At 36.4% G+C, this 23,856-nt stretch overlaps 2 protein-coding genes across 3 annotated transcripts; one reads left to right on the forward strand and one right to left on the reverse strand.

Moving 5' to 3' along the window:
• Positions 1 to 11,089: 11,089 nt before the first annotated feature.
• dph2.L (diphthamide biosynthesis 2 L homeolog) lies at positions 11,090 to 18,621 on the reverse strand. 2 transcript variants are annotated; one of them, NM_001093249.1, is given in 7 exon segments: positions 11,090 to 12,379; positions 14,174 to 14,359; positions 14,835 to 15,467; positions 16,296 to 16,516; positions 17,353 to 17,465; positions 18,019 to 18,183; positions 18,480 to 18,528. In NM_001093249.1, coding segments are annotated over 6 exon segments (1,437 nt in total). In that variant the 5' UTR covers positions 18,178 to 18,183; positions 18,480 to 18,528; the 3' UTR covers positions 11,090 to 12,254.
• A 51-nt stretch (positions 18,622 to 18,672) lies between these two features.
• Positions 18,673 to 23,274, forward strand: tmem69.L (transmembrane protein 69 L homeolog). The gene is made up of 3 exons (XM_018258312.2): positions 18,673 to 18,810; positions 20,825 to 20,881; positions 22,264 to 23,274. The coding sequence occupies exons 2-3, from the start codon at positions 20,834 to 20,836 to the stop codon at positions 22,969 to 22,971; spliced, it is 756 nt and encodes a 251-aa protein (XP_018113801.1). The 5' UTR covers positions 18,673 to 18,810; positions 20,825 to 20,833; the 3' UTR covers positions 22,972 to 23,274.
• The last annotated feature ends 582 nt before the right edge of the window (positions 23,275 to 23,856 follow it).

Below are 23,856 nucleotides of genomic sequence, written 5' to 3' on the forward strand. Positions count from 1 at the left end.
TCCCTGCATGCTATCAATCTAAGTAAATTCACTTTCATATATACAGCTTTATGTTTGCCCTCTGGGTATGAATTTGACTACTGTATTAGTGTTTATGAAATACCAAACTGAAATAAACATAAAACTACAATATAAATATAAAATAGGTAGGGTGGTAGGCAGGTGAGCAATAGTCCAAAGTGTCTTTATTTAAGAATACTTTTGAGAAAGGGCATAAAGTAAAGCAGGTAATTAACCTTTCAGTATAACTTAAAACAGGCATGAGGATATGAGGATATGTGAGTCACTGAAAAATCTAGATTCCCAAGTGGGTCTTATCATGTAGTCCTACATTTAACTTCTGAAAGTTCATGTCCTATGCCTGCAATCTGTATTTTTACCCAATTGATGTTCACAAATATTAACCTCTTTCCTGAAACAGAAAGGTGACGTAAGGGATGGTGATAATGGAGGTGCAAGAGAGGTAGAGAAACATACTCTAGCAGACCTGACCCATGTTCTTGCACCCATATTTAGCTACTCAATAGTTGTCCAATTCCTGCATATTCTATGGATAATAACTAGGTAGTGACCTGTTGTAAAACTCTATCACAGTCAACTCATAATTATCTTTGGGGGTAGGATGCTTCATCCATACCCAATTTACAGCAGTATACAACTAGTCACATCCACAATTGTGCATGAGTCCCCCTTGCTGATCTCTGGAAAATACATTGATTTAAACCTTCCCTAAATCCTACTCAAATTACCATACATTGTGTGACAATTATGTGAATATTCAAATTCTACACTTTTAAAATCCCAGTGCCCTGCTCTTGTATTTTGAGGGTATTCCTGTTTCTAAAGAAGTTTTGTGCAATAAAGTAAAATCTTCAGTCTTTTTCCACAATACATTACTAGCTGTTAAAGAATGAGTTAAAGGCAAATGTTTATTCGCATTTCAGATCTGACAGATGCTTTCTAATGGTGTAGTGACAGATACCAATGCAAAAAAAACGTGATGTACTTTATTTTCTTGTTTTTTGCCAGCAGTTGAAATGAAACACAGGAAAGAATGCAAGAGAGATTAGAGTACATTAATTAGGGCTAAGCCGCCCAGCAAAAACCTCACAATATCAGCAATCTCCACTGAGAGCTGCCAACGTGATGGCTTGTTACTCTGAGCTTGAACATTTGCTGTAGAAAATTTCAGAACGCCACCTTAATTTGGAGAATCACAGAAACATAAATTGTGATATTTTGTAAGCCTGCAGCTTTCTCGTATGGCCTACTTGTAGACTTTCTTGGACAATTACCAGTTACTAAAAGAGCAGAATTATCACGTGTGAAATTCTGTTATGTTCATGAAAAATGTAGTAGAAATACATATTTGTGAAATATTCTTATTTTTAAAATTAAGTTTAGACATCCAACTTGAAATAAATTGTAACCTATTAGGGTTGTAACTGCTATATTACTTTTAATAGTAACAGTACAGGAAAACATGCTATTAGTATTAAGTAAATTTGTAGAACTGTAATTTTTGTTAAGGTTTTCTCTGTGTTAAGTAGTGTTTTGTCTGTGGATATTTGTACAATAGCTATATTTCTATTGAAAAATAAGTCAAGGTTTGCAGAAAATGTAAAAACTATTTTTTTTAAATATAATATTCTGTTTTGTTGAATATTAGGACTTTTGCTTTAGGATGATGAAGGAATTGTCAAACTGATGTATATCTTTAGCTCATTATACAGGTTTATTTTAGTTTTTTTATGAACCCCTGCGGTTTCCACACTTTTAATTTTAATGGCAGCCATATATATTTTAACCTATTGCAATTTTAATAGATAACTTTGTTAGGTGCATATCTAAATATTGAATACATTGTTCTACTGATTTTATGGGGAATTACATAGCCGTTGTTGTCATGCTGTTATTTTTAGGGTTATTTCTATGGGTTGAATAGCACTGGAAAGAGGGTCAAGTCAATCCAAAAGGTTAATGAACAGCTTTTCAAGCAAAGGGAAGACTACGGAGAATATGTACAGGAACAACACAGGAGCAGGTAGAATAATAATGGTTGGGTTCTGCCTATTGTTATTGTACGAGATTCTCCCATTCTAGCATTTGTTTGGTCTTGTCTGCGACTTGCTCGTGCCATAATAAATAATACAGTTTTTATACTAAACCTTTTCTGAAGTTGGTCCTGACTCAAATTCTGTTTTTTGGTTAATGGTGAACTTGTTTCTGTTCCTTGTACAAGATTACACTTTGTTATATATGTTTGCCTCATACGAGCTGATGCATAGACCAGATACCACAGTATTTGTAACACCATGTCATTTTTGTAAGGCTACATAAAAGTAACTTTTACTAAACAATGCAGAACACTGACATTTATACTGGAGTCCACGTCCTTTTATTCTGAAACCAATAGCGGGAGGAGAAGGTAAATAATTAAATTACCTATTCCAATTAAACCTCCTGCAAAGCTCGCCACAGATGCAAAGATCCGATCGTACGAATCAACGTACAATCGGACTTCCCCATCTCCCAACCTGCCACTAACCATTCAGATCAAATAAAGTACAAAAGAACAGGTCATCCAATGTTCTGCCCCCCCCCCCGGAAAGTTATGTCCGACCAAAGTCTCCCTCTGAAAATCGTATGATCGGCGATACATGCAGAGATATTATCGGCAGCCGACACAAATCTTTTAAACTGTCCGATCAACCAAACGCCTGATCTCCGCTGGACAAAAAATGTCAGGACTCTCTACACACGGTTCGAAAATCGTACAAATCCTCGATTTGTACGATCAGATCTTTGCGTCTATGGCCAGCTTAATGAAGTACTTCTTCTAAAAGAATACACAAGCAGCAAGATCAGGGCTTATCTCAGGCTGGATTATAGTATCTAGAATTGAAAACCAATGATCCGTTTTAATCTATAAAAAAGAATGCAATTGAAAAAAAATGTCAGCACAGTTTAAATACAAGACCATTTATCTGTCGAAATAAGTCAAATCAACTGGACTTGCTGTGTTTTTTCCTTGAAGACTTCTTCAAGGAAAACACAGCAAGTCCAGTTTATTTGACTTATTTCTACAGATATACCATGACCTGAATGAATAAGAATCTTCACAAACATGAGACCATTTATTTTGCAAATATTTGTATTAGCTTGTTGCTGCAGATGCATTAATGACCGTATGGATAGTAAGTTGATAGGCAACTTGAGATGTCCACACACTAGCAAATAACACAGAAATGTTAACACTATAGTGCCTGGTAGCCAGCTCTGTTCTCTTGCTGGAATTTGTAGTGAAAGAAAAGCAGTGATAAATGGATTGATAGCAATGGATTAATAATGTGTTAATTAGTAGAGGGTGACTTTTATGAATTACTCTTCTGCTAATGCCATGTGGTTGCGGGCACCCACAGTGCTCTAAGCACAAAATTTGTGCCCAAACATAAGTCTATAAGAAACCAGAAGGAAATTTGAGAAGATATACATGCCTACTATTTGAGTATTATATGAGTGTTGACCTGATTGGATGACTACCGACAGACAACTAAAAGGGTTATTTTTAAAAAAAAAAAAAAAAGAGTTTTCTTTATTGACATTTTTAATATTTTGATGTCCTTCTGCTCCTTCTTGCTATTATTATAATTAATGTTGTAAATTAATGTATTTACATATTACATTCATTATATTTAATGTTACATCATTCTGGATTAAACCTGAATTCTGTACTACATTAAATGCCCGTCAACGTTTAAAGGGTTTGTTAAATTTCATTATTGGTTTTCATTTTCTATTATTTGTGGTTTTTGAGTTGTTTAGCTTTTTATTCAGCAGCTCTCCAGTTTGCAATTTCAGCAGTCTGGTTGCTAGGGTCCAAATTACCCTAACAACCATTCATTGGTTTTAATGGAATACGAATAGGAGAGGCCCTGAAAAGAAAAATCAAAAGCAGCAGTAACAATAAATGTGTAGCCTTACAGAGCATTTGCTTTTTTTAGATAGGGTCAGTGACCCCTGTTTGAAAGTTGCAAATAATCAGAAGGAGAAGGCGAATAATTAAAAAAAACTATTAAAAAACAAAGACCAGTATTTAGTTGTTTAGAATTAGCCAGTTAATTACTAAAAGTTAACTTAAAGTTGAACCACCCCTTTAATTATGAATTGGTATAATCTTTTCAGAACATCCATGTGTCTGGTTATACAATAATCCTCTCATTTGTAGTTAAAGGGACAGTTTACTTTTAAATTAACTTTTAGTATGATGTAGACAGTGAATTTTTGTGATATGTTAAAGTTCCTGACTTTTTTGCAGTTTTTAAATTATTATTTTTTTAGCACTGCAGCTTTTGAGTTTGAATGTGAAACAGCTATTTGGTTGCTAGGTTTCAATTTGAAAAGATGAATAGGAGAGGAACTAAAACGAAAGGTATGTAAACAAATGTAACAATAATAAAAAACTTTTGGGTCACTGAACCCATTAGGAAGCTGCAAATACACAATCTATATAAAAAAAATAAAATAACTAATAACAAATGAAAAGTTAGCTTAAAGTTTTAGGATTTTAAAATACAAAAATATATTGTATTGCAAAATTCTGACAGGCAAGGTTCTTACAAACGAGATTAATCAAGGAGCAAAGAAAGGCAAATGTGTAAATTAAAAATTGGGTTAGATGGAACGAAATGAAAATCATGAGATGTGAAACAGCGGGGCAGCCGTGTTAATGTGATAAGGATCTGTGTGCAATATAGCCCGAAGATAAGGATAACATTAAAACCCAGCAGTTGCCACATTTTCTCAAGAGCTTTCCGTCAGCCTTCAGAAAATAGCTGGCAGCTTAGCAAAGAAACATGATCAATAATTCCTGATAATGGCACAGAGAACAATGAGGCAGTCCTGACAGCTACAGAAACAGCATCATCCCATGCATAACCAGCATCAGGCTAGAAGGCCATGTTTATTAACCTGTTCCATGTCTGGCAAACAATGCGATGTTCCAATTTCTATTCCCATTAAAGAAGATTACATGCTTTCAGATTACATGCATTGCCATCTGTGTGTGGAAATAGAGAAAAGCAAAGCATGGCTGCTGCAGGTAATGCATATAAATGAGAAATATATACACACACACACACACACACACACACACACACAACACTGAACCTCAAGTTCTTCGATTTAGTCAATTCTCTTTATATCATAGGCAAAATGCCAACCTAAGACCAAAAAGTAAAGCACTAAGGACAAATTATGGCATGAAGAAATATTATAGAGTAGCACGGAGTTCAAATGGTAGTACAGGTATAGGACCGGTTATCCAGAATGTTTGGGACCTGGGGCTTCATGCCTTAAGTCTACTAGAAAATCATGTAAACATTTAATAAACCCAATAGGCTGGTTTTGCTTCCAATAAGGATTAATTATATCTTAGTTTGGATCAAGTATGAGGCACGGTTTTATTATTACAGAGAAAAAGGAAATCATTTTTAAAAATTTGGAGTATTTCAATAAAATGGAGTCTATAGTCTGGATAACAAATCCCATACCTCTAGTTTATAATTATTCTTTAATAATTTAGTAATGAACTCATACTCTTAGAAGATTAAATACATTTGACATGTAAGGCAGCAATGAGAAATGTAATTGTAGGCTGTGGCTCTTCTATTGATGGGAGATACCACCAGAATAATGTGGTTCAACCAACATTGGGATATACAATCAATAGAATCTGTTTGAATAATGGAATATATCTTTAAAAAAAATGGTGCAATTGACACTGCCTTGTAATAGCATATATTTTAATGAAGAATACCAACAGACCATTATAAATGTAAGAAGTTGTATAAATTCACAGAAGCATACATAAGAATTTCTTCCAAATTTGACATTACATGTGATCTTCAGAATGGAAAGTAAAGGCTTATATCAAACCCTATCACATAACACAGTGAATTTCTTCTTTATTATAATGAGTGAACAACATTTAAGAAGGGTTAAATGCGTGCTTCTTTTTGATGTCTCTCCTTGTGGTGAAGTAACAGGTGGGTGAGTCCCAAGATATCAACTGTGGCTGTCAGTACTGTTATTAATACAATATCTGAAATTGGAAGGTAAGCCATCTGTAACAACTGAATAAGAAGATTATAGAACTGAACTACAAGTGATGTGGGGAGCTCTTTTTTACTGAACAAAAATGTCTCTCTTGGTTTCATATAACCCTGCAAACACAAAATAAAGCAACCATACGCAGCTTACATAAAGAAATGCAATTATTCCATAATTTCCCTTATTTAAATATTTTCACTTCATTTCTATGCATGCCGTATTAGTGCTGGCCAGTTTTCCATTATTAAAGATATCCATTCTTTATATAATTATGTATTTGAAAAGGTCCTAGTAGTTGTTCCCTCTGCTGTACGATGTTCTCATTTACTCTGGTAATAAGGCCTGTTAAGGGCTCTTTATCATTCAGTGATATAACCATTGGGTTTCAGACAAAGTCTGCAGCTAGAATCTTAAAGCACGAGAGACCAGCTGCTCTGAAAGGAAGGGAAACATGGTCATGGAACTACAATAACATACACCAGTAAAATATGAATAACATCAACGTTTTGTTTACTGGTGTTATCCAGGTTGGCACATTGCAGGATGAAAATCTTAGTTGGGATCAAGTACAAGGTACGATTTTATTACAGAGAAAAAGAAAATCATTCTAAAAAATTTGATTTGCTTTAAATGGAGTCTATGGGAGATGGCATTTCCGTAATTCAGAACTTTCTGGATTATGGGTTCCAGATTACAGATCTCTACCTGTCATACTTCAGCTCCCACATATAGAGTATTAAACAATATTATGACTTTTTTTTTTTTTTTAAACTGGATGAGTACATGTATTATTGCATTTTTACTTTAAAGGGGTGGTTCAACTTTCAGTTAACTTTTAGTATGTTGTAGAATGGCCAATTCTAAGCAACTTTTCAACTAGTCTTCATTTTTTCATTTTTATAGTTTTTGAATTGTTTGCCTTCTTCCTCTGACTTTTTCCAGCTTTCAAATGGGGGTCACTGACCCCATCTAAAAACATATGCTCTGTAAGGCTACACATTTATTGCTATTGCTACTATTTATTACTCATCTTTCTCAGGCCTCTCCTTTCCAGTCTTTATTCAAATCTATGCATGTTTGCTAGGGTAATTTGGACCCTAGCACCCAGATTGCTGAAATAGCAAACTGGAGAGCTGCTGAATAAGAAGCTAACTCAAAAACCACAAATAAAAAATGAAAACCAATTGCAAAATTGTCTCATAATATCCCTCTCTACATCATACTAAAAGATAACACAATGGTGAACAACCCCATTAAGCATCAACGGCTAAAGTCATGTTTTCAGTGGATAAAAGCACTACTGTATTTTTACTTTAAGGACTAAGAGCTAAAGATTCTTATCTGCACTGTCTGTCCCAATATGTTAGGCTGATTCCAACAATTCTGAAATGACATCCTTCATTTGTATAATGTGATTGAATGTAATTTGAATCTACAGAGATGAATGGGAAGGGGACTGAACAGATAGTACCTATGTACCTTTTTAGTTTCACTTAAGCAATGGTTAAATACAACATGATGCTCAAAAGCAAAATTCTCCGATTTCTCCAAAAACCTGAAGCATTCTTCCCTATCCATATCTCTGAGCCACACATTCATCTCTTTAAATTCTCTCTGCCTCCCTAACATATCATGTGGCATGGGTAACATCTCAGAGATAACTACCAGTAAACCACTCACCTTATGATAATGCCCTTAATAACTTTGTACCATACAGAGGTTTAGACAAATCTATGTGCTATGCCCAGGATATGGGCTTCTAGGGATGGCACTTCTATATTAGTTACAGTCGACAGTATCACTTTAATAGAGCCATACAATTTGACCACTGGTGCTTAAAAATGTGCATCTAAAGTGTATATACAAGGCACAGGCATCTCATTATTTGTATAAAAATGCAGTAGATTTAATAAAAAATGTATATAATTGCACACACATTTTATATAAATATTATCTAGATAGAAACATAATTTCAGCAAGTACACTCCTCCAAAAAGACACTGCCCTGGTGCTACAAAAAGGAACTAACGTTTATCCATAATGAAATGGTGCACTTAAATGACTTATAATATAGAAACATTCAATTAGGCAAGGTTTCAATCCTCATTATAAAAAAATATATATTTGGATATTTCAAAACTTCAAAGTTACCACAGGCAGCAGAGATCTATGCCTCATGTTTGCAAAATATCATCCTTTATTTGTAGCTTTTCATTTACTTTGAGTACAAGATAAATTATCGTTTTTATTTTTTTAGGTGTACAAATTATTTTTCAAAGTTGTACAAATTACATCAATACTGCCATCTGTTGGTTATCTTTATGTCTGCAAAGGTCTTTACACAAATAGTACATAAGATGCTGGACCAGGTTTTTGATATTTTATTTACACTGGTTTCTGATTCCCAAACTATGTCCTCAATAAAGTAAGGTTGCAATGTCAAAATAAATATATGTCGGAACAGATACACCAATGCAGAAACCATGCCGTTACATTGCTTAATTAAACAAAGTAGAAGCACAGTTTCTGCACTGGCGTATCTGTTCCTATTCTGAAATAGGTTAATATAAATGAAAATAAAACCAACATTTCTTGTACCAATATATGGAAAACGTTTGGCCACACACAAAAACATTTCTCAGTTCCATTTACAGCTAGGATCTGTTTTTTATTTATTTTCCTATTTTCAGAGAGGAAAATATGAATGCAGAGTTATTGGAGAAATCTCTTACTATGGATATCTGAATTTACACAATTGAAAGTGGCAATACAGCTTCCATTGAATCAGGTAAACCTACATCATTCTCTTAAAGATTGAGTTAAACAGTTATAATTATGTCACCCACTGCAACATTAATAGATGAAAGGAACCAGAGGCTCCAGAACTTTGGGCCTGTAAGTGGATTTCAGGGTTTGTTTAATGTTTCAGGCCATCTCTGAAGTAGCAAGGTGACTTGAAAAGGCTTTTTATATGTATTTGTAAGCATTTAGGAGCTAAAGTGGGCCTGGCCAAATGTTAATCTACAAAAGAAAGCCTGAACCGCAGAAGCCTACTAGAAGACTAGAAGACTAAAGTATGTCCCATCTAACCTCTTTATGACCAAGTGTGGAAATATGATGTTTTGTGCAGAAAAATTATCTTTTGTACAAATTTTTGGCTTTTTGGTATTACAGCTCCCTAGAGCTGTAATACCGGTACCCATGAAAGATGACCTGCTCATACCATGCAAGCACTTAAAATATACCAATGCACACAAAGCATGCACAGGGTTCTAACCACTACTGATAGTATACACTGTCACAGTCATCTACCTGCTGTACCTTTGAGATGCCAAGTGTACATTATTTTGAAGCTTAATTTTTATTAAGATTTATGGGGTAATCCAGTAATTTTTTAAGAGTACTTTGTTGTGATATACAAATGAAGAAAATGAGTTATAATGAATATGCTGATTTCATGTGCCAGCTCATAATTACTCCCACAGTAAATATATTTTTGTATTTTTTTAGTATCTGGAAAGTATCTGAATGTATCTACATACATTTCTAAACAAATCAAAATTGTATGGCTTCACTTTGCTCACTACAAATAGCCTCTATAACAGAGGGGATTCTAGGACTGGTCCTCCTAGAGTGCCCACAAATATGTCTGGGTAGGACACAGACCAAATGACAGTTAGAAGTTGATACTTGGGAAGAAAGAATAGTTGATCTCGTAGGTTGCTCTGAATGCTCAGCATGGAGATAAGCTTAGGTGAGGATTTTGATAGAAATTTTTAAACTTTACCTGAATAGCTGGAAACGGTGATGTTTTTATGCATCTGTAAAGTTGTTTTAAGATAGATGGGACAATGCCCAATGTTGGATCTTAGGGAGTCTTGAATTGAAAAAGTGCGGTAGAACAGAGTTTGTTGGAGCAAACATTGTATGAATGTAAATGTCTTGTGTAACTTAAACGATAACAAACATGTGGTACTCTTAACCCCCTCCAGAGGCATCTCTGCCACCTGCTGAACCACACAAATGGTCATATTTATTTCTCCAGAGAGCCCCTCCCTTACTACACCACCAATGACTTATAAAACTACACCTGTACCTGGTTAAAAAAAAAGCAGAGTAACACAGCAGGGTTGGTGGACATTGTCTTAGGTTCTCTTCTCTCCAATCATTGACCTGGCTCATGCACAGCTGAAGCCAGTTCCACATTTCAGCTAGATAGTATATTGTTCCTGTGGTTAGATCTCAGAGAAGAAGATCCGAAGAAGCACAAGACAGCAATCTTCAACCTCAATGCACTACTGTTTTTTCTAACCAGGAACAGCAACCAGCGTAGTTTTGCAAGTGGTGCAGTTTGAGAAGGCCCCCCTGAATGCAGGGGCCTAGGGTTATAACCACACTTTTGCTCTTTTTTATGTCTAAAATAACTGAGTTAGTGACAATTTAAGTCCTACACAGGGACTGTCTGTAGAGAACTGTCAAAAAAAAAAAAAAAAAGAGTTTAGAATGGTAACATATGAGACATGGGAGACATTTCAAATATAGACGAGGAAGATACAATTGGGTTTTACTAAAGAGGAAATTACAGTTACAAAAATGTGTGATTATTTGAGGCAGAAGGAGAATGTTCTTTGAAATCCTGTTGTGTGAACACTAGAGCCACAGATCACTACAGCCGCATGCCACAGGTTTACCAAAAAAAGGGGATTTAAAAGCTATGGCGCAAGTGGAAAATACTCTGTCAGCAGAGAAGAAGGGGCCAAATCTGTCTCAGCTGCTTTCCATTCACTTAATTGTGAAATGCAAGACAAAGCTGGTATTGGCCATTTATAGCTTAAAAAATAAAGATCCCAATTTTTGGGGGCTGAAAAGCACCAGTGATAGCCCTGCCATGAATTTTCCATTCAAGTTTTTTTTTTTTAATACGTTATTGTTTTCAATTATTATTGCCAATGATAAGCAAAGACAGCACAGCATGGAATTGTTGGTGGACTTAGTTTAATAGGTTTTCAAACCAATTATACAGCACAGCTACTGAAAATCGGTATCTTCATCAAGGCTTAAAGGAGAACTAAAGTCTAACTAACGAAGTAGGCTAGAAATCTTGTACATTATGTTTTGAGTTTACTGTACCAGCCAAGGCAACCACAACCCTTTAACAGTAAAGATCTGTGCCCTCAAAGATGCCCCAGTAGCTCCCCATCTTCTTTTCTGCTTATTCACTGCACATGCTCTGTGCTGCTGTCACTTACTGGGTTTAGGGATAGACTAAATATACAGTAAACATAAAATCTTAATGTCACAATATAAGGCTAATTAGTAATTAATACAGATACTACATAGCAGCACAGAAACCAGTGCAATTAGCATCAGAATTTAAGAATTAGCCTTGTAGCATCAGCTTATAATACAGGCCAACCTCATTTTCTGCTTGAAAATTTGTGATGACCCCTAATCTTAGTTTCTCAACAGCTTCTCAAAGCACACGGAGCATGTGAGTGTCGCAGACTCTTTCAAAGATGGTGACCCCTTGTGACAAATTTGAAGAAGCTGAAACTTTAGACTGGTGCAATAAGTTCAGTATATAAAATATGGCATTTTAGCCACATTCTCCTGTAAATGAATTCCAGACAGGCTGAACTGGGTGAGTGAGCTGGTGTGGCTTACAGAAATGTTGCTATAGGATCCAGGAACAGTCATTTATGCATCTGTTTCACAACTATACATAGAAGTTATTAATTTTGTAATATAAGCAGGTCTGTATTCAACTCTTGAAATGGTGTTTGCTGCTCCTTTTACGCTGATAAATTACAGGCAGGATTTGACCATCTGTAATTGCCATTACTTTGCAAGCAAATCATGAAAGGGAAAAGGAAGTTACACATGACAGCCAATAAAATCGCAGTGTCACAGAGTGCAACATCATCATACAAACGTCCGAATATTTCACATCCTCCTATATAACGTGATTATAACCAGCACTGTTTGGATAAAAACATTTAAAATGTTGTTGTCTGTGTACCTCCTGAACCAGTCTCTGCAGTACTGTGCCTTTGGGTGAATGGATCTTTTCTGTAGGGGAACAGCACTTCGGATGGTCCACTTTTGTATGGAAAGCCAGCTTTCTTCTTATTTGCAGTCTTCTCTCAGCTGCAAATTTCATCTTCATATGCTATAGCAATTCCTTTGCGACCTTCCACAGCCTTCACCACTGGCGTTTGACCCAATGCCTTATCTAGTCCTTGCCAGCTACGGGAGGCCAAATAGGATGCTAAAAGAGAATATGGATTAATAAGGCTTTAAAAGTGGTACTAATAAAGCTACCCATTTTGCTGCTAAAAAGGCTGCCAAAAAGTTTGCTCCAGTTCAACGAGTGATTTCACCTCTGTGAGAAACCTCAACTGACAACTCATGGGTTTTTTTTGCACACAAACCATTCATGTGAGTTTTTAAAATGTTTTTTTTTTTTTATAGCCTACACTAGATCTTATTGGGGGTCATTTATAATCAGTGGGCAAATTTGCTCCTCGGCAGGAACCCATGGCATCCAATCAGATGATTGCTTTCAGTGCTCAACCTGCAGCTGGTTTAAATTAGCTAATCATGTATTGGTTGATATGGGTTACAGACAAGGAGCAAATTTGCCCAGTGTTTATAAATGAGACCCATTATCTTACATACTTGTATCCACTTTTGGCGCGGATAGTACACTTTTCCAGTTTTAATGCTGTTCACGGTCAATAACATGGTTACATTTCATGTTGTATTTTGGTTATGCAAAGAAACATAGGTAATTACACTCATGAATTTAAAAGCATAAATGCAGCTTCAGTAAAAGCTACTGTCCCAGTAATAATTGTGGCAGTAACTGGGTATTGCTTTGATAAAAACTGTAACAGAAACTGCACAAGAAATAAAAGCAAGGGGGAACCCTGCATTTCACTTGCCTTGAGTGCCAGAGTTTTTTTCGTTTGATAAAAACTGTCCCAGTAGAGAATCTCATCAGACACATTGTCAAATTTAACAAAATATGTTGATTAAAATAGAAATTGCATCTGATTTCTAAATTACAATTAACCCAATTTCTAAAATAAAACACAACCAGGCATAGAACAGGATAATGTGGAAACAGAACAATTGGAGAGTTCTGAAAGAAAGAAAAATCTAGGTGTATGTATTAAAGCATAAAATTGCCACAGTATTCTACCATAACTCTACAGTATATAAAACATTGATCGCTTAATGGCTATATTAACCAAAACACAAGATGGCCCAAGTATTAAATTAAATATATTGTGTGCCTCCCTGAATTAAAATATGTCTAAAGATATATATTTACATACAGAGTATATAAACAGGGGGATAAGGGAGCAAGCCTGCAGTCGTAGAGCGGGAAGGCTGTCCGGCAGAAAAATCCTTGTCAGCTGGAAGGGCTCTTGAATGTATCAGTGGCCCTTAATGTGGCATGATCTAACCTTGGTCACTTGCTCCAGCCACTAGATATTTGTGTGTTCTCCTTCTGAGGACACTAAACTAAACTGGAAGTAATAGGAGGAGGCAGGGGATGAAGCCCAGAGCAGGAGGAGGAGTCACAAGTTAGTGTCCATTCTCCAGCTGCAGGATCTTCATCCCCATGGTGCCTGTGTCCCCCAATTAGGCAAGAGAAAAAAATAAGTTTGAGATAGGTGGTGTTGCAGATTTATGTCTTTTTTGAAGCCAATTGGCCATAATTAGGCATATAGCATTTCATTATTTATATACAAGATAAAACCTTTTAGACTGACAATAGAACAATTTTATTTATATCAGTGCTCATTTTACCAGTGAGCACATTGGTAGTCACTATTTATTGGGTTGGTGGAGGCTGTTTGGGCCTCTGCGTACTTGCTTTCGGTTCAAAATTGCGAACTGTACCGTAACAATATCTGGAAGGCAACAGAATGGCCCAGATATATGGTTCTATGGGTTATACCAAAAAAATGTCTAGAACACAAGTTCTTTTAAATTTGAAACGGAATTTCTCTTCCATTCAGGGCACTAATTTTCTGTGTGCCTTATGTTTTACCTGCAGAACTCATCTGAGCCAAAGCAGTTTTGCTATTCCGCTGCACCAAAGATGTATCTGAATCCTTCTCCAGTGTCTCTGCTACAGTAAGGTGTGAAGAACGAAGGTTTCCTGTGATCAAAGATACATCTGTATGGTGTGCATCTGATGGATCAGTCTCTGGGAACTCCACATAGGCAGAACCACCTGCAGCAACATCACTGTTATATACCACATACAGTCACATCCAATTATTTAAAAATGCTATCAAAAATGTTGACAGTCAAAAGCAATTTTAAACAAAATATAACAAAGGGGTGTTATTATATTTTATAAAAAAAAGATGATTGGTACCTTAAAACTGTAATATTTAGGGAACATTTTCTAGCTGATTAGACCAGCTTCTGTAAGGCGCAAGGAAGAATTGGATGACACACTGCGGCCTTAGTATTAAAAAAAAAACAATATAGCCATGTGCCTTGAGGCACACTCATTTAATACATGTTTAACTGGGGTTTGAATTGTTTCTTACAAAGAAAGTGATTAAGTTATCCTGTATCCTCCGGTTGGTGATAAGTTATGTCAGTAGTTTTTTCACTAACAGGAATGGAGACAACTGTTGTACAATTTGTAATAATTTTTTCCTTCTCTACCCAAGATAAAAGAAATGCCTGATCATTACCTGGAAGTAGCTCTCTGAAATTTGTGATACAATAGCCATGCCACTCCCGTGCTGGATTACAGGCAATTTCCATCTCATCAGGAGTAACTACAGGCTTGTAGAACTCGCTGGAATCAAGCAGAGAGTTCTCAGGACAGGCCACCAGTACAAAGACATCTATTTCTGGAAAATTGGCCAGCTTGGCTGGGTTCAGCTTTCCCACAGAAAACATGTAGCTCTTTTTGCCAGCAAGATGAATAATATTTTTCAGATGTTTTAATGCTGAGAGGTAATCAGAGACACCCAATGTTCCAACTAGAATTCCAAACACATGGGCGTCACGGGCCCTTTCAATGAGGTAAAAACGTTTCATTAAAGCTCGATTTACATGGAGCCCCTCTGTCCTGCCCTCTCCTGTGAATGGGTTAAAGCTGAAGAATGAGCAGCGCGGCCAAGTCAACATGAGGTTGTTAAGAGTTGAACCCTCACCACCAACATAGAAAATACCATAGGATTCTGGCCAAAGTCTTAAATCTGGAGAAAATCTGCGTCCAAACTTAACAATTTCATCTGGAGATGCTGTTTCACCACATGAGGTCAGTTTGGAAAATATAACATTAGGGTATGCAGATCTTATCCTTTTCGCCAGTTCACCTGCAAAAAAAAAAAAAAAAAAATACAGTAAACATGAAAACAACATAGTTATGAATTGATGTCTTCAAGTCTGCTAAAATATGTACGGCAACAAATAAATGAAAAAGAGTGCAATAAAACTTTTAACTGCTAAATTATGTTGCCAAAAGTTAATGTATAGCACTGGATCTGCCATATTATATGTGAGTTTGTAGAAATAATGGTGTGTCGTGGCAAATGTCAGGAGACAATACTGTTCTTGGCTAGCAGATAAAACATATAACTCATTTTAGAAAAGAACCAAGCCTTCTGACCTGTCCATTATATTGCATACATTTCTGTTACTCTACATAAAAGCTTGCACTGGCAATCGAAGTGAGCTCTCCTGGTATATCACCAGTCATCACATACTAAAATACTGGCATACTGTCTAACAATATGTCAACACTACCTAGAACAGCAGCCCAGAGTTAAAGAACAGCTCTCTCTTTAGAGCTAGCTACACACATGGTTGTGCCAGACCAACAGTATCAACAATGTAGGAAATGTAGTGTTTTTCAAAAACCAAGAATATTACTCTTTCTTTACATATGTTTGTATATTGAGTATATCGGTAAACTTAGCAGTTTCTCAGTGTAGTAAATGGTGGCATCAAATAATGCAATGATAAAAAAAAAAATTATTTATTTTTTAATACTCTTTAGCAAACACGTATTTAGAAAAAAAAAAGCATTTAAAAAAAAAAAAAAAAAAAAAAAAAAAAAAAAGGATTTCCTATTTACAATCACTTAGTTTAAAGGTTAACTTCCATTAATGAGAGATTTCATGTCACTGAAAAATTTTGCCCACCTAGTGCATGGTCATACACAACATCGCTCAGTACAACCACATGACTCTCAGTGTCTCGGTAGTGGCTCAGGAATGCTTCTGCACAAAGATCCATATTTACTGCTTTCCGCCCAAATACATAAGAAACAGGAAGTCGGCAGCATGGGCTGAGACAAGCACGGCCATAATGGACTAGGACATTTGCTTTGACATGTTCTGCAGCTACTTCATCCACACAGCAGCTGTGAAAGTTATTGAACAAGAATCAGTGCAAAAGTTAATACATTTATATAATAGGAAAGATGAATCTGAAAAAATATAAAATACTAATAGTGCCCTCTAACTGTATTAAGGACAAATGTCACATTTAAAATATCTATAGGGTTATGCAATAAAAAGCACTAGGTTTTCCCAGGAGCAGTAACTCCCAGCATTCAATAAGCAGGTAGCATTTACTAGTCACTTCTTTAAAAGTAAGCATCTTATTGGTTGCTATGGGTTACTGCTCCTGAGCAAACTTAGTGCCTTTTATTACACATGGGGACTAATATGTTAAAGAAGGGCCTATTCTAAAAAACCTCTCTTTTTTTATTTTGCAGTTTTCAAATGATAAGCAACTTCTTATTGACTCCTGCAAACAAAAAAAATCTGACTTTTTTGAGGCTTTGATTTTACAGTTATTTTAATTCTTTATTTCATAATTTTTGATTCAGGCCCCACAAGTTCTATTCCCACAAGTTCACAGATAACTGATCTCAGGGACATTTGCAGCAGGAAAAGTTTGCACAACATGCTCATTGCACTGCAGTGTTGCTTTCTAGGGGACCAAAACAAACCTAATACAAAAGGGGGTTGTGGGAGCACTCACATTGCTAAGTAGAAATGTATATAAGTATAAGGGAAGTGCTACTGACATAACCTGATATTTGCATATCTACTGAATTACTAAGACAGGGACCCAGGGAATGTGCACTGACCCATTTGGCTATGTCAGTAGCACTTCCCTTATACTTATACATTTCTACTTAGCAATGCGAGTGCTCCCACAACCCCCCTTTTTGTATTTACCAAAACAAACCTGCCATATGAAGTGTCTCCAAGGATATAAGTCTTAGCGCCTGTGGCCTCTTCCAGCTTTCTGGCCACTTTCACAGAATCCAATAAAAGATCATCAGGGAACTGCAAGGCAACCTGTATAAACAAAAAAAAAATTACACAAGTGAAAGGTATATACTTTGCCACAAACATTACTACATAATTGTCACAGTTTATAACACTCTTTTTACACGTCTCTGTATTATATTTATGTATTTATTTATATAACACCACAGATGTATGCAGTGTTTTACAAGGTATGAACACAAACAGGAGTATAATTATATTACGTTATAAAGTGAAAATTGATAAATAAATGATTGAGTTTCAAACTTGCAATACACAGTTGGGACTAGGTCCCTGTCCCAAGGAGCCTACAATCTATTAGGAAAAGGAAACAAGCAGAACCAAGAAGGGGGTGGGGTATAGTATAAGGGTGTATTTATGCAGAGGAAGGCTAGCGAAATGCTTCATCTAAAAGGTGGTTTCAACTGAGCTTAGAGAAAAGTGTTGGTGTGGGAGCTTTTATGACGCAAGATGATAGAGCATTCCATATATGTAGTAATAGTTTGCGTTTTGAAAAACAAAACAGCTGTTAAATCATTTTGTATATACAGAGCACCATTCCAATCAACCTGGTACCACATACCTTTTGGGCTGCATTTCTCTGGATAAATTCGACAGTCTTTTCAATTTCATAGAATTCACCCAGATCTTTCTCAGGACTGCTTTGGATGTCATCTTGGCCAATATCAATGTTTCGACCAATGGCCTCTTCTCCATTACTACTGAATAAGGCAGCTGCCATTTTTCACTATGTTTGACATAAGACACAATAGGAGGCTGTTTAACACAATCAACAATTCTAAATCAAATAATATTAGATCTTAAGTCTTTAGACTACACTGCCCAGTTAAAAGCACCAAGAAGTGTCATCTTGAGCTCTTCTGCTAAATTGCTATGCTACAATTATTTTCTTTATTTTGCAATGTTGTTATTACATTCTATCAGACTACAAATCAACAACCTCCACCATGCGTAAATCCCTTATTTATCTGATCTCAGCGAAGTTTTCATATAAAATGCCTATCACACACCAATATCACACACCTCAGACTACCGGGGAGTGCACAAGGTGAATATTATATAATCAACTGCGAGTCAGGAAGTAAAAGCGCTGCAGAAAACATGCAGCATGAAGAGTGATCACACGCCGGCGCGTAGCGATGACGTCGCCAACAATCTCGCGAACCGGATGTAAACTCTTAGAGCGCCCACGCTGATCATGAAAGAACTGAAGGGTGGCGGAAACCTTTTAATGGCTGCCGGATGTTTTGGTTGCACATGAAAGGTTCACTTCCTTTTATTGACCTTCTACATCCATGGCAAAGATATGAACAGTTTCCTCTGACGTAATAAAGAGCCCGCTGCTGTTTTAAAGGTATGCCCACAGTATTTTAATAAGCACATTTGCAATCATTAAACACTTGTGCTTGGGGACGTGTCTAGGATCTCTCTAGCACAGAACTGAACCTTTTACTTTAGCTCTGTCGATGTGTCTTAATAATTAGGAAGGATAATTAGGTGAAAAGTACAGCGCAGAAGTCATTCATTCACTAGATCATGCTGTTGTGTTAGAGCAGGAACTTGATAACCCTTAGCCTCAGAATTATATAGTATTTTCATACGTAGGCTAGTGCATTGCTTTCAGGGGATACATTGCTGATATTACAAGAAAACTCTTTGCAGGTGTTTGTGAGGATTTATTATGAGCAGCAGTGAGCACAAATCCATCAAGTTCAACACTCAATGGGGCAAATTTACTAAAGGGTGAAGTGACTAACGCGGGCGAAAAGGTGCCAGTGTGACGTCTTTTCTGGACTTCACCAATTTACTAACAGTCGCCGGCCTAAGTTCGCTAGCGAAGGAGATAGACTCTAGCGGTACTTCGCTCCCTAACGCCTGGCAAATTTACACTCTGGACGTAACTACGCAAATTCACTAAATTTACTGAACATTACCTCTTGCACCAGACTTGCCTTCGCCACCTGAGACCAGGCGAAGTGCAATAGATTAGATAGCAGTTCCTAAAAAAATTGTTGAAAATGTTTCTAAGTCCCAAAAACCGCTAGCGTCTTTTCCTTTTTCAGGGTGGTAGGCTGAAAAAGAGCGTACATTTGTCTTGGGGTAACCGGCTTCCCCCATACATTTCCTAAAATATGGCACATAAACTATACACTGGGCTCGTGTAGGGCAATATAACAAATTTATTTTATTTTATTAAAGGGATCCTGTCATCAGAAAACATGTTTTTTTCAAAAGGCATCAGTTAATAGTGCTACGCCAGCAGAATTCTGCATTGAAATCCATTTCTCAAAAGAGCAAACAGATTTTTTTTATATTCAATTTTGAAATTTGACATGGGGCTAGACATTTTGTCAATTTCCCAGCTGCCCCTGGTCATGTGACTTGTGCCTGCACTTTAGGAGTGAAATGCTTTCTGGCAGGTGCTGTTTTTCCTACTCAATGTAACAATGTGTCTCAGTGGGACATGGGTTTTTACTATTGAGTGTTGTTCTTAGATCTACCAGGCAGCTGTTATCTTGTGTTAGGGAGCTGTTATCTGGTTACCTTCCCATTTTTCTTTTGTTTGGCTGCTGGGGGGGAAAGGGAGGGGGTGATATCACTCCAACTTGCAGTACAGCAGGAAAGAGTGATTGAAGTTTATCAGAGCACAAGTCACATGACTTGGGGCAGCTGGGAAATTGACAATATGTCTAGCCCCATGTCAGATTTCAAAATTGAATATAAAAAAATCTGTTTGCTCTTTTGAGCTGCAAACATAATGTGTGAACAAAAATGTTGCTTTTGATTCGTCTAGAACTTTACAGTTGTTAAACTGTAACAGTTGTTAATTTGTAGTATGTTATAGAGTGACTGTGTCCAATCAACCTTTCAATTGCACTTCATTTATTATTTTTTTTTATAGTTTTTGGATTATTTCCCTTCTCCTTCTGACTTTTTTTTCACAGCTTTCAAATGCGGGTCACTGACCCCATCTGAAAAAAACAAATGCAATGCAAGACTACAAAAGTATTGTTATTGCTACTTTTTATTACTCATCTTTCTATTTAGGCCTCTCCTATTCATATTCCAGTCTCTTATTCAAATAAATGCATGGTGGCTAGAGTTGCCCTAGCAACCAGATTACTGAAATTGCAAACTGGAGCGTTTCTGAACAAAAAGCTTTATAACTCAAAACCAATAAAAATGAAAACCAATTGCAAATTGTCTCAGAATATCACTCTATATCATACAAAAAGTTAACTCAAAGGTGACCAATCCCATGAAGGCTTTTCAATTCAATTTCCATTCTTGCAATAGTGCCCAACCTAATTCAGAATACAGTGGATTTTTCTCTGCTGAATAGATACTTAAGTTCTTGTATTTTTCAGGTTGAAAAAATGTCTTATTTCAGAAGATGCCTACCACTGGCTCGGCAGATAACCCTGGTATGTAGCAATAATACATATGTGGAATTTTTTTTTGATATTATTATTTGTGAAGGGTATAAATCACTATGGTACTATTGTTACCTCTGTCTATGTGTATAAACTGACTTTCTAAACAGACTGTACTACTGTAGTAAAAGAAGTTTGGTGCGGCAAAATATAAGTGGGATGCGCACCATTATATTTAGTATAATAATAATCATAGATGGGCCTATTTCAAGCAACTTCTAATTCTCTTGTTATTTATTTTGTATGTCTTTTGAATGATTACCATTCCTATATTGCTTATTTCCAGGTGGCAGCTATATATGCCATATGGTTGCCAGGGTCCATGCCCTAAGCAACAGATGCCAGATTGATTGTGAGGGTTCACATTGTTATCCATATATTTAATAGCTTGCCTTTTAGCTTTCAAGCTGCTGGTTTATTAGGATAAATTCACCCTAGCAACCAGATATCCGCTGAATTTGCCTGAGATTTGCAGAACAAAATTTTTAAATATTTAAGAAGATAAAATGTTCCAAGCACTTTTGCAATTTACATACATTTCTTTTTCTTATGTTTCCAACATATAAACAATTTTAGACTATTTAACTATTAAACTATTTCAGACTTTTAATACAGGTATGAGATCTGTAATCTGGAAAACTATTATCTGGAAAGCTCCAAATTATGGAAAGGCTGTCTCCGATAGACATTCTTTTATCCAAATAATCAATTTTTTTTAAATTATTGCCCTTTTCTCTAATAATAAAACAGTTCATTGTACATATCCAAACTATCATATAATTAATATATATTGGAAGCTAAACCAGCCTATTGGGTTTATTTCATGTCTAAATGATTTTCTATTAGGCTTAAGGTATGAAGATCCAAATTACAGAAAAATCCATCTGGAAAGCCCCAGGTCCTGTGAATTCCGGATAACTGGTTCCATACCTATATAATGAATTTTGTAACAGTGCTACCTACTGGTCATTTTGGCTATCGGTCTGGGAGCTGTTTTATTTTTTTTTAAATCACTATTGGGAAATGAGAAACGCCACAACACCTTTTTTCCTCAAGTTATTTCCTGACTGTATTTCCTGGTCCTACATGACCAGCTCTCTTAAAAATTTCATTATATTGGCTTAAAAGTCAACAATTATTTATATCTTGGAAACGAAAGGGGGGGGGATTAATGTAAATTAAAGAGTTTAATTGCGCACTCTGAGTAATATTAAATCTCGGTTGTTTTCGGCTTTTACACATCCTTACAAGCAGCCTTCGTTCGTGGGTTTTGCAAGAGTGTTCTGTTATTTTGCTGTGGGAATTGTTTAAATCTCCTTTTTATACAACAATTAGTTTTAGATGATTTACCAAAGAATGTTTTTCCTTTTCAGCTGAACCAAACGGCTGCCCCTGTGTATTACACGTGTCAGCAGAGGATTTCCTCAACATCTTCAAGGTTCTTCACAAAGACATGCCTATTTACGCTGTACAGGCCTATATTGCAAAGCACATCATCAAATAGCCAGCTTAAAATACATACCTCCAGCCATCATCTAAAGAGAAGAAAAATCGAGGAGGAACCTGAGAAGCGTGAGCTTGATCTACTACGATATGACATGAAAGCACTGAAAGATGCGCCCAAACCTGCTCTGTACCTGGGTTTGGCAGGGTTAATCCCCTTTGTTAGTGCACCTCTTCTGATGACTGTGACTCAGTGCTATTACCCTGAGGTGGCGTTTGCACAAGTGGCATATGGAGCTTCCATACTTTCTTTCCTTGGAGGTGTTCGTTGGGGATTTGCTATTCCAGAGAGCAGCCCAGCCAAACCTGATTGGATGAATCTGACAAATAGCACAGTTCCATCTCTCCTGGCCTGGTTAGCTTTACTCTTCAAGGATAATATAAATGAGGCTGCAGTGTTGGTAGTTATGGGGTTAGGCATTGCTCTACACTATGATCTTGCTCTGCTCCCTACATACCCTTCCTGGTTTAAGGCATTGCGTGCCATTCTAACTGTAGTTGCTGTATTCTCTTTAATAGGATGTATTATCAACTCAAGTGTATATCCCCATAAATCACTGGTTTCCAATGAACCTTAAAGCTTATTTTAAAAACAAATTAAAGAAGGGCTCAACACTGAGCAGCATCAGCAGTGCTTTCTCTTGGACACTATTTGACTGTGTCAGTCAGGGATTAAATCTTAAAAAAATACATTCAGCTGAATGCCAAATGTGAATAAAAGTATTCAGTCCTGTTATAAAAGGTAGCACTGGAAAAACAGGTATCCGATTTATTGGCACATCTAAGACTGAGGGCCAGTATTAAATATACTTGCAAAAAAGGTTCAGCTACGGTTTGTCTTCAAATGATGTTTCATTATTACTTATAAACAGTTTTGTGTGTGTGTGTGTGGTTTTTTTTTGTTATGTAACTGTCAAGAAAACCTATTCTTGGTAATGACACGTTAAAGATGAACATTACAGTATAATGCATTATATTCTAAAACAAGTTATGGGCTATTCCACTTGGCTTTTGATGTAAATAACAATATATTCAGTAATTGCTTGGTGTATTCAGTCAATGTAGTTCAACAGGGTCAATATGATTGTGCGCAGCATGTCGATAATATTTAAAGGGATACTGTCATGGAAAACATTTTTTTTTTTCAAAACGCATAAATTCATAGTGCTGCTCCAGCAGACTTCTGCACTGAAATCCATTTTTCAAAAGAGCAAATTTATTTTTCTTATATTTAATTTTGAAATATGGCATGGGGCTAGACAAATTGTCAGTTTCCGAGGAGCCCCCAGTCATGTGACTTGAGCTGCAGTCACTATTAAACTTTTATACTGCAAATTTGAGTGACATCATCCCCACCCCAGGAGCCTAACAAAAAAACAAAAGTTAAACAGATAGCAGCTCCCTAAAGGTGGCTATACACGGGCAGATTAAAGCTGCCGATATCCTTTAGACCAATTATCTGC

Source organism: Xenopus laevis, chromosome 4L, assembly GCF_017654675.1.
Source record: "Xenopus laevis strain J_2021 chromosome 4L, Xenopus_laevis_v10.1, whole genome shotgun sequence".
In the NCBI taxonomy this organism is placed as follows: domain Eukaryota; kingdom Metazoa; phylum Chordata; class Amphibia; order Anura; family Pipidae; genus Xenopus; species Xenopus laevis.